The sequence below is a fragment of the Laetiporus sulphureus genome (assembly GCF_001632365.1).
Source record: "Laetiporus sulphureus 93-53 unplaced genomic scaffold LAESUscaffold_94, whole genome shotgun sequence".
NCBI classification, from domain to species: Eukaryota; Fungi; Basidiomycota; class Agaricomycetes; order Polyporales; family Laetiporaceae; genus Laetiporus; species Laetiporus sulphureus.
In genome coordinates, this window is record NW_024468603.1 from 59,839 (window position 1) to 73,578 (window position 13,740).

Below are 13,740 nucleotides of genomic sequence, written 5' to 3' on the forward strand. Positions count from 1 at the left end.
CACCATGCTTTCAGTATTCTCTGGGCTTAAGTATGTCGTGACGAGCTGATGGCCTTGCATGGATAATGTCAAGAGAGCAGCGAGCTCCTTGAATATTCCTCTGCGGGTGAGCAGTCAAGCACGGATTGGCCACAGAAATTGACCACCGCAAGAGATCCGTGAGTGCGTCACGATGAGCAAGGTTGTATGATATGTTCGCATTCCTAGTTGCGGAGTTATGAATTAGTCGATTCAGTCATGGTTGCTTCGGGGCACAGTATATCAGGACGTGCCAAGACAAATTCTGAAGCTCTTCAAAACGTTCAGACGCACCATCTATTCCACATCATGCTCGGCATGGCGTGCACATCAAAATTGTTCACTATTTATATTGACTTCCAGAGATCATGTATTGTACGAGCAGCTCCGAATCGACACTGTCACTATAAGCTTGGAGGAGAGTTCTATTTGTGCCTGCATGTACCAAAACGCGTACGTAGCGAGTGAGAAAAGATGAAAGAAAATTCGAGCAGCAGCATGAAACGCACAGTAGTACGCACTAGGGGAGCGGTGTGTTTGGTCCGTTACACTCGAATAAAAACGACTAGCGCGAAGCATGTACAAACTAGGAGGACTCGCGGGACTAGATGAGCAATTGTACGCAAAATAAGTGGGCATGCGCGGCGCCCAGAGTAAAAGGAATGGACGGTACTGCAGCAGTACACACAACAAAAGAGGGTGGGGGGAAGGGGAGGAGAGTCCAGAGTCAGTTAGCTGTCCATGTCCACTATGGTATAATCGCCAGAGGTATATGGACAAAAATTCGGGGCTCGCCCTGAACTGTGGATGCCAGCTCCGCGATCAGTACGAGAAGACCATCAACCATGGGTTGAGCACGATCTGCACACAACGGCATCAGCATACAACCATATGGCATGAGATGACCACACGTACCGGGAACAAGATGTGGCATCCAATGACGACGGCCAACGGGAAGATGACTGCCCACGCGGACCCGTTGATCTGCCATGCGACTGGGACAAGGTCCGTCGAGAGGATGATCATGCCAACGGCGACGGCAATGCAAAAGAGCCACGGCAACCAGAACCGCTTCAAAATCTTCGGAATCTCCTCGAAGAAGTTCGAGCGCTGCACTTCCTTGATCGTAGCACCCCACTGGATGTTGTACGAGAACAGATGCGCGAGGATAGCCTGCGTAAGGGGGATCGAGAGGCCACCGAAGAAGAAGAAGCTGCGATGCGCGTTATTAACACACGTGCACAGATCCATACACAAAATATCCAACACTCACAAGAACGGAATCCACATGATGTTGGTCGCGAACGAGCGGATCTGCGAGAGAACGGGGAAGATCAGCACGGAGACCTCCGACCACTAAACAGCCCAAACGCACCAAAGACACCTCGCCGAGACGGTACTGCAGCAAACTGAACCCGACGTTGCCAGAGCCGGTGAAGACGACCGTGACCGCAAGCCAAATCTCGAAACTGTGCATATAATAGTTATCAATCGGAATCTCCCAGCCCAGCAGGCAGTAGTTGATGAGAGTGATCGTGATCGAGCATGCGATACCGTCTATGCCTCCGTCAGCATCTGCTTACATACGCATATCACAGCGCAATACTCACAGTACGAGAACATGTACGCCAAACTCGAGATCTTGTAGTGCAGCGGCGCGCCTGACCAGACAAACCTGTGTATCTCCTTCGCAATCGGGCCCTTGCGCCACCACTGCGCGATCGGGTTGAACAGCAGCTCGTTACAGCCGTACGCATACTTCTGCCACCGGTTCAGCTCGTCGTCACACGTCAGCGACACACCCTCCTTGAACCCGCCGAGCGAGTACGTCGCCCACCGGATCGTGTACCCGCGCTGAATTAGCCGCATTGCCATATCGAAGTCCTCAGACACGTTCGATTCGGACCAGAACTTCTCCTCGCCGTCGAAGGGATCCATGAATGTCGCGTCCTGAACCGCACGCCACCGCAAGAAGGCATTGTGGCCTACGAACGGCGCGACCTCACCGTTAGCGCAGGCTAATAAAGAAACACCAGCATCAGCCACGTCCTCACTATTTTACAAACAGAACCACGCACCGTACGAGATACACTTGTTGATACGCCGCGTGAAGTACGCAATACCGTTCTCCCAGTAGTGATGCGCAACCTGCATGACGTCCGACTCGTGCTGAATAACACCGACATCCGGGCACTCGGCCATCTCGCGTGCAGCGTCCCTGAGACAATCCTCTGGCACGATCGTGTCCGAGTCGACAATCAGGATGATCTCGCCAACACGGCAAGCGCGGCCATTTGCTGCCCACGGCCGGAACCGGCGTCCGCTTGATTCGTACACGTCGTCAATCGCCAGCTGCAATGCCTTCTCTTCGAGCTCCCAGTCGTCTGACGCGGGCTTCTCTTCGTCCTCACCGCCGACGTTTACCACGCTTGCGTTCCCGCCGTCCTGGTGCTGGTACTGCATCCCATACCGATGATCATCACCCATCGAGCTCGGCCGGGGCGTCCGCGGCCCGCGCTCCTTCTCCTGCGCGAGCAGAAGCTCGAGGTGCTTCTCCGCCAGCAGCGACAGCTTCAGCCCGTAGTTCATGTTCGACGCCTTCTTGAAACGCCCGCGACGCTTGAAGCCGTCGGCCGACTCGTCATGCTTCGGGCGTGCGACCCAACCGATACCATGGTTTGCATAGTAAGCGATGCGCGCGTCGCGCTCCTCGACCGGGAGAAGCCGGAGACCGTCATCGTTCAGGAAGATTGTCGACGTACCGCCCTGACGAGCATATGTTTGCATAGACTTTTTGATAGATTCAATCGAAGGTGCCCTGGCATGCCGCCTCATCAGTACCACCCTTGACCGTTCTCACCAAAACAAGCACTTACAACACAGTGTCCAAACTCTCCTTGTATACCGGCATTTGAATCGTAATATGTGGAAGGTTGTTGTCCACCAGCTTGTTCGGCCTTGGCTTGATCGCAGAGTAGTACTTCGAGTTTTCATGGTACTGCGCAATCGGGCCAATCGCCATCGACACGTTCTGTATGATTTGCAGCGCGAAGAAGAGCGAGACGGACCAAAGGAAGGGGATGAGCACACATAGTGCAAAGCGGATGTACGTGCCATCCAAAGCCGACTCGTCCAGCAGCGTCTTGACACCTGTACCCATGAAATAGATCGCGAGGCCCGCCGCCGCACCGTTATACACCGGCGCATACAGCACCGCGACGCGCTTCTGGGATGCGAGCTCCTCGAGCTCCGCCATCTCCGGCTCGATGATGATCGTCTTCTTCTTGCCGTACCACGTCCGTATTGTCTTCGTCTTCGGCTCGTTGCTGGTCAGCCCGCCCTTTTCGAGGTCCTGTGCCGTCATCTCCAATGACATTCGACCCATGCCGCGCGGTGTGCCAGGCATGCGTCCCGATAGCCGCGAGTTGACTGGGTTGAGTGAGTGTCCCGAGATCGAGCCTGCCGTCACGCCAAGTCAGCGAAAAATTCGGCAGCAAGAGATTTCAAAGAAGTCAACGAAGCGGACCACTCACCATTGATGATACTCGCCGGATGACTACTTGCACTAGCAGCTTGGCTGCCCGCGGTTGGTCTTGATCGCCAGAGGAGCTTGATGAGCCGCTCCTCGAACTCGTGGCAGGTCGGGATGATGGTGTCGATCGAGTCGGACCACACGACCAGCACTCGCTCGTCGCGCTACAAAATCGTCCTTGTCAGCATCCGCGTCCACGCAAGGAAGCCGCCAACAATTCCGCCGCCACACGACACGATCTCTCACTTGCACGTCCCGCCAACAACAACGCACCGGACTACCATGATGCGGTACCGGCTCTCTTCCAGGCACACCGCGCACAGGCCCGGCGCCAATCTCGCCTCCTGGCAACCGCCTTCCCGCCTGCGTAACCGCACCCCGCCGGCTCGCACTCATCCGCCTCACAGCGGGAGCGGCGCAGCCAAAAGGGCTCGAATTGGCGCAGGCACACGCAACGCCCGGACTGGCCTAATCAGGCAACAGCGCCAGCGGGCAATTCGATCATCCTCATCCCAATCCGGCAGGCGCCACCCGCTGCGCACGACGAAATTGAAGACGACATGACGTGAAACGCGAGAGGGAGGACAAATGGTGGGGCGGGGATGAAAGGAGAGGGACAACTCACGACGAACGCAGCGCTTTGTTCCTTGTCTGCTGCAGGGAGGTCCATCATCGTCTCGATGATCTGGATGCGAGTGTTGGCGTCGACGTAGATTGACCGGTCGTCTGGGCCACTAGAGGGAGCGAATCGTCGTCAGCGAGCATGTTCAGAGTTAGCAGACGTCAGACGGAAGGGGCGCTTACACCTCAGCCAGGGCCGCATGGACGGCGGCGCTGCGAACCTTGACGGCGACGGCGGGATTGAGGGCGCTGACGGCAGCCTCGAAGGGCTCGAGTGCGAGATTCTCATAGGGAAAGACACGAAATTCGGGGCCATTGTCGACACGGAGGGCGACACCGGCGCTGAGGTTGTCCTCGTTGGGACGGAACCACGCGTCACCCTGGGTCTCCTTGAAGATGTGGTGCAGAAAGGCATCGTAGCGGTCGTAATCCATCCCGACCGCGTGTGTCTAGTTTCCGCGGAAGTCTTGGTAGGTGGATGGGTGGTGGTGTTCGTGTCGTATTCTGTCTGCACTATGCAATCTGCCCACCCGGCTGTGCGAGCGGTGAGAGGATAGAGAGGCAGAGGAGGGCGGTGAGGAAAGGAAGGTAACGGCGCTGCGCCTGGGTGGTGATGGAAGGGAAAGGATGGAAGAGAAAGGAGAGAAAGAGACAACGTCCGGACGCCAGCCGCGGACGCCGAAATCCCATCATGAATTGCCCTTAATCTCCAAATATTTAGGCCAATTTTAGGACGAAAATTATACGGTTTTGGCCCGACATGGAAATGACTACTTACTGTAATTCAATTTTAACACCTTCCTGGAATCAGAATCGGTATTTTCTTTGCTGTGATTGTTCCCGGCCATGAAACGGAGTTCTAGATATCGTAGCGAACCGGATTTTGATGCCGTTATCTGGTTCGCCGCAGCGTCGCGAAGGCCGGCGCTTGCATTGAACCGAAATATGCTCGAGTCCGCAGCGGCAACACGCTTCCCTGCTTCGTTCTCGCGGACGTCCATCGTCCGCCAAATTCCATAGCCAAGGGATGACCATTGACCAGTGACTGTCGATAGCGTGCTGCCTGACGATGTCAGCCACGGACCGTATCATGTCTACCCGAGATCGTGGGTCATATCCCGCGGCGTGCGTGCTAACGGCTGTTCGCCCGCCTCGCACAGACAATGCGCATCAAGCTCATATCGACCGCCCGTACGTGTTCCGTTTTCCGTTATGCCAAGCCGCTCTTGCACTTCTACATCCTAACTAAAATAGTGGCACCACGATACGCACCCGCTGTTAGCGCGGGCATGCGGGAGCCGACATGCACGTCATCGCGGGCTATGTGGAGCACGAACAGTGCAGAGCTGACGGTTTGAATCCGGTTCGAGCCCTTACCATACAGCATGTCGCAGAGGGCGAAATACGGCATAGCATACAAGTCAATGCTTTCTTTGCGGAGCTTATCCTGGGCTTGGTTACGTTGATGGAGGTCCTGCTATCTGGAAGGACTGGTCTCATTGCTACATCTTCTAACGCCCGCCAGAGATGGCCAATCGGAGACCACAAGCTTGATCTGAGTCACAGAAGGTCTGTAGTTTCAGATATGTGCTGCATGCTGGTCAAAAGTTCACCAGCTAATATGAGAAAGCAGGCCTGCTCCTCCTCGGCAATCATGTCTGCCCACTGCACAAAAAAAAAACAAGGAATTCGGATAGCTTCTTCGTGGTATAAGTTACTAGCTGCTATATGCGCCTCTGGCCAATCGAGCCGAGCTCCGTGCTCGTCTTCGACTCGAAGACGCCGCACGCCACCTCAGACCTCATATATCAGAGAGCTCACGCACGATCTCAGGCTTCGACACGGACGCTAAATCTCTCCGAGCTTGGCACGACGGCCAGTCGGTCGCTGGTTCTCAACGGTAAGTACCGTGGCACAGACTCACCGGATGTCGATCACTATATATGCGTCTTTTCAACGATCGGCACACAGACGATACATACTGCATGCCTTGTCGAAAAGCCCGTGCCATTTCCGGTACACGAACTACGTGAAGGGCGTCGAACTGCCACTGAAACTGAAAGGTAATGCTCGATCGTGCTGGCGGCCGAGTTCGGTCCCGCAACTCAGCGTTCGACTGCAAGGCGGTGATCGCCGATCATGCATGTGGTATGCTACGCCGTGCACAGCTTCGGATGCATACGTACTGTTCCGTTCATTTGTATACATTGTATGCTGATATGCATAGCGCTGCTGAGCACCCGAAATTCAGTATCGATAAGTGTACACACCCGTCTGTCAATCTGTGTGGACCGAAAGGTCGGCTTTGCAACAGAAGCAGAACGGAGAGCGCGCTTCACGGTGCGTATCTCTACGTGATGTTCCGACGCATAGTTCCGCGAGTTGACGCTTGAAGCTTGAAGGATCGGTGAACTCGCGCTAGAAGGTCACCCTCGATCGTGACTGCTGTTCCGAGCCGACTTAAAGTGAGCGCTGATCGTGCGTACGGCGCATGCATGGAAGCGACGGGGATGCCACACCGTACACACATAGCAAGCAGCACTGGTGCTCGAATAGAGCTCACTCCTTCTTGAATGCATTGCTGTCTGGAGTTGGCAGATGAATAAATTTAATGCTGGCCACAAGGATAACAACGCACCTTTTCAGTACGCTTGCTACCTCGGTGTGTGCCTACTCCCGACATTAATGCCTTTCCTAGGCTAACATGTGTTTCACTTCCCTTCCAAATTTCATTCCCGCTCCGAACACCCACCTAATGACTCGGCATGCAGCACGTTGCTGCTCCTCCGTTACACTCGCCGCGCCCTTCTCCCGCTCCACCGTGCCTGTCTCATGGGCCAATGGCTGCTAAATCAGGGTTGGCGCTTGCCTCTTCCGGTGCGGTGCGGAGGCTGCCGCCTTTGGCCCGGCGACCTACCCACAATCTGTCACATTGAGTATGGATGGATGCTTCAGTGTATGCACCTTCCTACATGAAGGGCTTCGGGGCGGGCCTAGGCACGGAGGGTAACAGGCAGCTGTGTGCGTGCGTACCGATTGCTACTTATTACGGAGCGACGTGAGTAGCTGTTGCCTATTGGTTGACGCAAGAACTATCCATTGAAAGTTGGTCCGTCGCGCATGCTAGAGTCAGGGCCCACGCAGTCACTATGGTAGCACATCGCAGTGCTGCTGTCTACGCAGCTGTCAGGCAACTCGCTACTGGTTACGCGTACCGGCGACATCGCCGTCACCGTAAAACGTTCACTGATACACGTAAAGCCGCATTGCACCCACAACGGAGTCCGTACCGATTACTGGCCGCTATCTGTGGTATTAGTTACAGCATGCGGGATATGAATCGTATTCAAGAAAAAAGATGCGCGTAAAGCGCTCCACTCAGGGTCGTGTGCGGCAAGTTGTTACCTATCTGCTCCCATCAACGCATCATCAGCCTGAATTCGTACAAGCGTTCGGTGATAGCAGGGGACGCCCGACTCTGAGCGCGATAAGGAGGACCTCGTGAATGGATGGATCCGCTCTGCTCCCTCCGGTGGTGCATTGCGGAGTTTCGAGTATGATAACGAGAGGAATCTGGATTTTTGAGTAGCCCTTGCGTTGTGGATTAACAAAGCGCAATGTCTGCCTTCAACGACGAGCGACGACGAGCGACCGCTGCTGTGATTCCACAATATATACGCACCGGTATCCGCTGCTGGTTGACCTCCGCCAACTCTGGAGTCCAGCCCGTACGTTTACCCGGCGGCAGCAACCATCCGTGTCATCGCTGATGCCAAGCCTATTATCCCGCAGTGCTATTTTTATGTAGCGCCCTATTTCACATTTTCTTTTTTTCTCCTTGTTTCGCGTCTTGTTTATTCTTCCTTCCGCCATCCCACTGGGTGAAAAATGCGATAGTTCACATCATATAATTGAGATAATGTACGAAAAAGAGTTCAAATCATGTAAGGGCATTCTCGGTTGAATAAATTGAGAATTATTGAAGATATGCTTTCCACAATCGGCAATGTATAAAGCAAAGGACATTGTTAATGTCTTGTACAAACTATTCAAAATATCATTTTCAATATTTTTCTAGTCCTGCATGGTGATTATTAGGAACAATATTCAAGAAATTGTCAAAGTTTCATGAGTCATAAGATGATGGAGTTATGATGAGATCATTGAGAAAAATCACGGAAATATGACTTCACTAATTTTTAGTCAAATATTCTGTAAGTATTGTGACCATGTCACAACTTGATGGGCTTCATGTCATGATCCTAATTTACAATAGAACATTACGAGAATCACAATCATTATGCTCTATGAGTCTGCCTCTGATCACAATGTGCCTATCAAGTTATCTATATTATTAAAATGTTCATTGATATCATATGTCTGTGTTATATTTTTAAATGCTCATTAGCATTATCTTCTGTTTAGAGTTAAGTTGTGTTGACCTGCACCAATTTGTGCTAATGATGGTTAGTATAAAGTGCAAGCTGATACTAGCTAATACTAGCCTGCACTATATTGTTCTAGCTTGTACTACATTGTACAAGCAAAGCAACAGCCAGTACTAGCTTGTACTACAATGTACCAACGAAGCAACAGCCAGTACTAGCTTGTACAACAACAACAGCCAGTACTAGCTTGTACTACATTGTACAAGCCAAGCATTGTCAGATTACTGTATCCTTTTGACCATAGGCTCATAGGGTGTGATGTGATGCCTTGAACTGGGCTGGACCCTAGTTTAAGACCTTCAGTGATATAAGACAAAATCTCAGTTCAGTTCAGATGCAAGTTCATCTGTATGGTGTGCATATGCACTGAAATGTTCTGCAATCAAAAAATGACAGAAAATGTGTTCGACTCTCATGCTATCAGATAACAAGTCACTGCAATCCAAAGGAGTTGACTTATGAGCTGAAAGAGTCTAGAGTAGTGATGTGCTCAGCCCAGCTTGGCTCAAAAGCCCTGGCTTCAGCAGGCTCAGGCCTATCACCAACGCAGGCCAGGCCTGAGGAAGGCAGCTCAGGCTCAGCTCAGCTCAGGCTCAGTGATATGCTCAACCACATCCTGGCCATGAGCAGCACTCCTAACCAACCCTACTTGGAAGGTAAACTGAGGCTCTCTGTCTGCGGTTCCTTTGAGCTACATTCACAGGAAACTTCAGATAATAATGCAGTGATGGGCAGCTGCGAGTCGTTCAGCTGTGTTGCTTGAAATGGGTCAGTTCACAAACTCAGATCGGTGAGTGTTGGACTTGATCAGAGTGGGGTGTTGGACTGAGAAGCAGTCGACAGCTAGATGGTGGGTGTGTGTATCTGTGAGATGCAATTGGTGACTCCTGTGCTTGCAAACTGCTATGGCTGAGGTCTTGAGCTATATCACAGAAAATTGCTATATCTGGATGAAGCTGAATAAGCACTGACGATGAGGCCCTAACTGCCTCCGAACTGGCTCAAGCGTCGACGACAAAGCCCTGAGCACTTCTGACTGAATCGAGTGTTGACAATGAACTTCTGGGCATCTCTGACTGGATCGAGTACTGATGATGAACTTCTGGGCATTTAGCTAGTACTCCCCAGTGCTACGGACCAGTTCTGGGTGCTAGCGAGGCTGCAGGGTTTGATGGAGATGAAATCCTGGTTCGAGACTCGTGACAGGTGGCATGAGAGCGAAATGTGATGGCGTGAGATATGAGAATACAATAATGTGACTTATCTGGCTGAAATCCGAGTCATGCTAGAGGTCACTGCTGAGAGTGCTGCCCCTCTCAGTGTCGAGAATCCCAGAAACATAGAATGTAGTCGCAACTGGCATAGACATAGTCAAGCACGATGCCCTAGCATAGACGAGATGAGAACTGAGTGCTGCTCAGTGGAAAAAACTTTGTATTACTTCCTTTTTATTCCTATGTACAGGGTAGATTATATAGTAAGTCAGAAATGAGCCAGCTGGGTCGCTGAAATGTGTTTCCAATCGTAGAATATGTTTCTGATCTCGTAAAACATGTCGCAAAGCTCGCTCCTGCCCCCTTTCCATATCTTACAGTCGGCGAACTGGAAGTCTGACCCTGACAGGGTCCATCAGTCCGCTACCCTGTCTTCTGTTCGATTAGCATACTTGCTTATTTCCAAGTTGCCTAACTCATCGCTTTCTGCTCTCACACTGCAGCTTGTAGTTGGTGATGCTTCTCAGTGGCCTACTTGTCATTTCCACACCTCATGTTCTTCTTCTGACCTCTTCATGTGGTTCTGCATTCTCAGGCAGTCAACAAAGCCTTCCTTTGCCCCCTCTAGACTGTTCTGGCTCAGACATCACCTTCCAAGATTGCGGCGACTTGCTATCTGATGATATGCTCAACTGCTTCCTGGCTGCCAGCTACCTCCTATCCTGTCGAGGAAGGTGGATCAGAGCTGTTCATCTCCATTCACCTTGGGCCACAGTTGCAGAAACTTCAGCTGATAATGCTTGAGGAGCGGCTGCGAGTCATTCGACATTGTGCTTGAAACAGAGCAGTGAGTGGTGATTCAGACTAGGAAAGTGTTTCTGACTCTAGATGAGTCGAGAAGAGGATGAGTTGTGTGGGATGACTAGAAGGGTGGCGAGTGCCTCTACCAAACAAGTTGTCGAGGGTCAGGGATCGAGCAGTGATGTGGGTCTCTGGCTGACCAATCTTGTGGCTTGGGCACTATAGGCAGCTCTTTCCTGCACTACGGAGGGGGATTGGGCACTCCCTAGGTCTCCAGGACATCTATGCAGGATCTCCAGCACTACAAACAAAACCTGGGTGCTTGCTGAGGCTACAGAGTCTGATGGGGATGGAGATCTGAGTTGCTAGAGCTCGTGATAGATGGCGTGAGAGGAAAAATGAGGTGGTGTGAGGGAAAAATGTGGTAACGTGACTTTTACTGGGCACTTCTCGAGTCGAGCTATGGGCCACTATGAGAAGTGCTGCCCCACGTGGTGTTGAGAGCTAACTAGACATGATACGAAGATGTAGACGAGTGAGACTGAATAGGGCGTGCTGCCCTATTGAGACAATGTGCGTAGAACTGAACTCTGAAGGGTGAAGTCCACTGTTGTTTTTATGGTAGGTACATAGACCATTATATAGGTGTAGAATAGCACCTTATAATGTAGTAGAAGATATTTCTGATCCTTGTTCGCGTTTCCGATCCTCTGAAACAGTTCCAAAACATTTTCCGCCTCCTCCTCATCATTGCTTGCAGTCAGGGAACTGAAAGGTAAGGGCCCTCAAGGGTCTGATGGTCTGCTTCCCTGCGCTTCTCTCGCTTAGAATGAACCTTCATGCCAATTTGGCCAAGCTCGTCCTGCTCAGTTTCTTCTCCTTTATTCTTGTAATTGGTGGTGCTAACGTGCAGGTCCTGGCTCATTTCTGAGTCTTATGTATGACCCTTTTGTGATATGGTGCTGCTGCCACAGATTCTTCAGAGTCGGAGGCCCTCGTGCTGGTCTGTCCAGACTGTTCTGCTTGACATATATGCATTATCAAGTCACGTAGCCCTCGGCTGCTCTTCCAGAAGGGTTTTCGAGCGCAGAATATTTCAGTGCATATCATCTCCCTGGTTCTGAAACCTGGACCATCCTCGGTCCATCGTCTTCGTATATCCAGCTCATCCTTTCCTGCTGTTTGTCCATATTCAAGTCTTCCACCATGTCTTCTTCTCCTCCTCCTGGCATTTTCTCTTTTTACTTTTCTGACTTCAAGGAGCTTCCGGACCAAGCCAAAGCATGGCTTACCACTCTGGACAACATAATCATGGATGTGCCTGCACTCGACACTCTCAAGAAGGTATGGCACCACTGGGTGGACATGTTTGTGCTTACTTTGGTGAGTCAGAGATCCGAGTGCAGGCGACACATGTCTGACCTTCCATATAGACTGAGCTTCGCATTTGTTCCCCTTTCATCGCCACTCCAGTTTTTGGCATTATGGCCAGTATGCTTGATTGGCTAATGTTCCACTCGTGGCCCAAGTTCGACCTATGGCTTGCTGCTGCAATTGGCCATACTGATCTCGCAGCCTTTCACTCAGCCTCCACCAAAGCTTCCTTTATGGAACTGCACACCAAAATGACAGGGATAGTCGAGATGGTGGACTGAGGAATGCTCAGTGGAGCATCCCAGGCTCATGTTACTGCATGCAACTCACTTCTGATGGGATGCGTGGAGGATCTCGTGGTTGATCATCATGATACAAAGTTTCTTGGGTGCGTACACTCCATTGCCTTCTGGTGGATGCATTTTGATCAAGATTGCATGGCCACAGCTGCCAAGCCAATTCACACGTCGAGAGTTTCCGCTTCGTCTGTCAAGCTCACCAAGCGTGAGTTCAGCGAGACTCTCACTGCCATTTGTGCTGCCTCAGTTTCTCATGTGCAATCCATGGTGGGTTCTTCAGCAGGGTCTCCTGAGCCTCCCGCTCCTGCTACATCATCCGGCAAGGTGCCTGCCATGCATTCTAAGGCCATTACTCCTGAGGTTCTCCAAGAGTACCTGGATATTGTTCGCAACACTTTCAGGGTGCTAAAGCAAGCACTTGTTAATTTTGGCAAGCCTTGGCCTTCTGCCAAGGTATATTCACCTTGTCCAGTCAGATACCCATGCTTACTGACTCTTTGCTCCTAGTGTTCTTGCTGTACCTCTGAAGATGAGTGTCTTATTGTCCCTGTTTCCCAGAATGCCAGTGCTTCACATGCCTGTGTTCACTGCTGCCTTGGTCACAATTCATGCTCCCTTCTTGAGCCCACTCCTGCACGTACGTCTGCTCATTATCTTGCTCATTTTCTTGACTTAGTAGAACCTCCATCTGCTAGTTTCGACAAATGTGCATGAGGAAACTGAGTGCATCTTCCACTATATCCAGAACATCTGACTAGACCAAGTCTTTCTGATGGAAGTCTTTGAGCATGAACAATTCCTTTTGATCACCAAGATCAATCGGTTGGAACTCTGACTGGAGGCTGTGGAGGGGTGGTTTGATGAGCTGAGTGAGTATCCATCAGTCTAAATTTGCATAGCCTGTTCTCTGTCCTATCCTCTGTATGATAGCCTGAGTGGTTGGTGCCATCTTTGTGATGCGTACTTGTTTTCTTTGCACTGAATGGAAAAATTGACTTGTCCTCTGAGCTTCTCGTATGTCTCGGTTCTGCTTCACTGTCTTCTGGATAGGGTGCCCTGCCCTATTGTGCTGCACTAGTCAGACTTTGGTACCACATGGTCGATGTTCATTTTGCCTACAATTTTTAAGACACGCCTATTGGTTCAGCTTGGCGCGTCAATTTTCATCCCCTCTACTGCTGTTACTCACTCCTCTTTGCTGCTCCTGGGTGTGCCCATACTTGTGGCTCCTCCTCTTCCACAAATGCTGTCACAAACCATCAGTGCACCGCTGATACATCTCTCTTCTTTCTGTGCCCCTTTCTTGGTGGCTAACGCTGTACTCCCTCATAGTCTTCTTCAAAGGCCTCCCTGCAGGTCGCTGCCATGTGTCTCGATCTTTATGAGGGATGGAAAGACCTTCAGGTGGCCTGAACTCTGGGTGACAAGGGGGT

General features: G+C 51.4%; 2 protein-coding genes across 2 annotated transcripts; one reads left to right on the forward strand and one right to left on the reverse strand.

Annotated features, from left to right (window-relative positions):
• Window positions 1-526: 526 nt before the first annotated feature.
• Window positions 527-4,755, reverse strand: LAESUDRAFT_732624 (uncharacterized protein). The gene is made up of 10 exons (XM_040910275.1): window positions 4,355-4,755; window positions 4,176-4,284; window positions 3,552-3,714; window positions 2,895-3,477; window positions 2,097-2,836; window positions 1,629-2,036; window positions 1,394-1,575; window positions 1,292-1,332; window positions 934-1,231; window positions 527-879 (listed from the first exon to the last, which is right to left on the reverse strand). Exons 1-10 carry the CDS (start codon window positions 4,603-4,605, stop codon window positions 841-843), a joined length of 2,814 nt encoding a protein of 937 aa, XP_040757818.1. The 5' UTR covers window positions 4,606-4,755; the 3' UTR covers window positions 527-840.
• A 7,085-nt stretch (window positions 4,756-11,840) lies between these two features.
• LAESUDRAFT_764947 (uncharacterized protein) lies at window positions 11,841-12,289 on the forward strand (the record flags this gene model as incomplete). Its single annotated transcript, XM_040913547.1, has 2 exons — window positions 11,841-12,017; window positions 12,068-12,289. 2 exons carry the CDS (start codon window positions 11,841-11,843, stop codon window positions 12,287-12,289), a joined length of 399 nt encoding a protein of 132 aa, XP_040757819.1.
• Window positions 12,290-13,740: the final 1,451 nt, after the last annotated feature.

Coding starts and splice junctions, on each gene's coding strand:
- LAESUDRAFT_732624 (XM_040910275.1), bottom strand. CDS start 4,605: ATGGATTACGACCGCTACGATGCCTTTCTGCACCACATCTTCAAGGAG. Junction 3,715..4,175: donor AACAAAGCGCTGCGTTCGTC/GTGAGTTGTCCC, acceptor ACGATTTTGTAG/CGCGACGAGCGAGTGCTGGT. Junction 3,478..3,551: donor TCCGGCGAGTATCATCAATG/GTGAGTGGTCCG, acceptor GCGTGACGGCAG/GCTCGATCTCGGGACACTCA.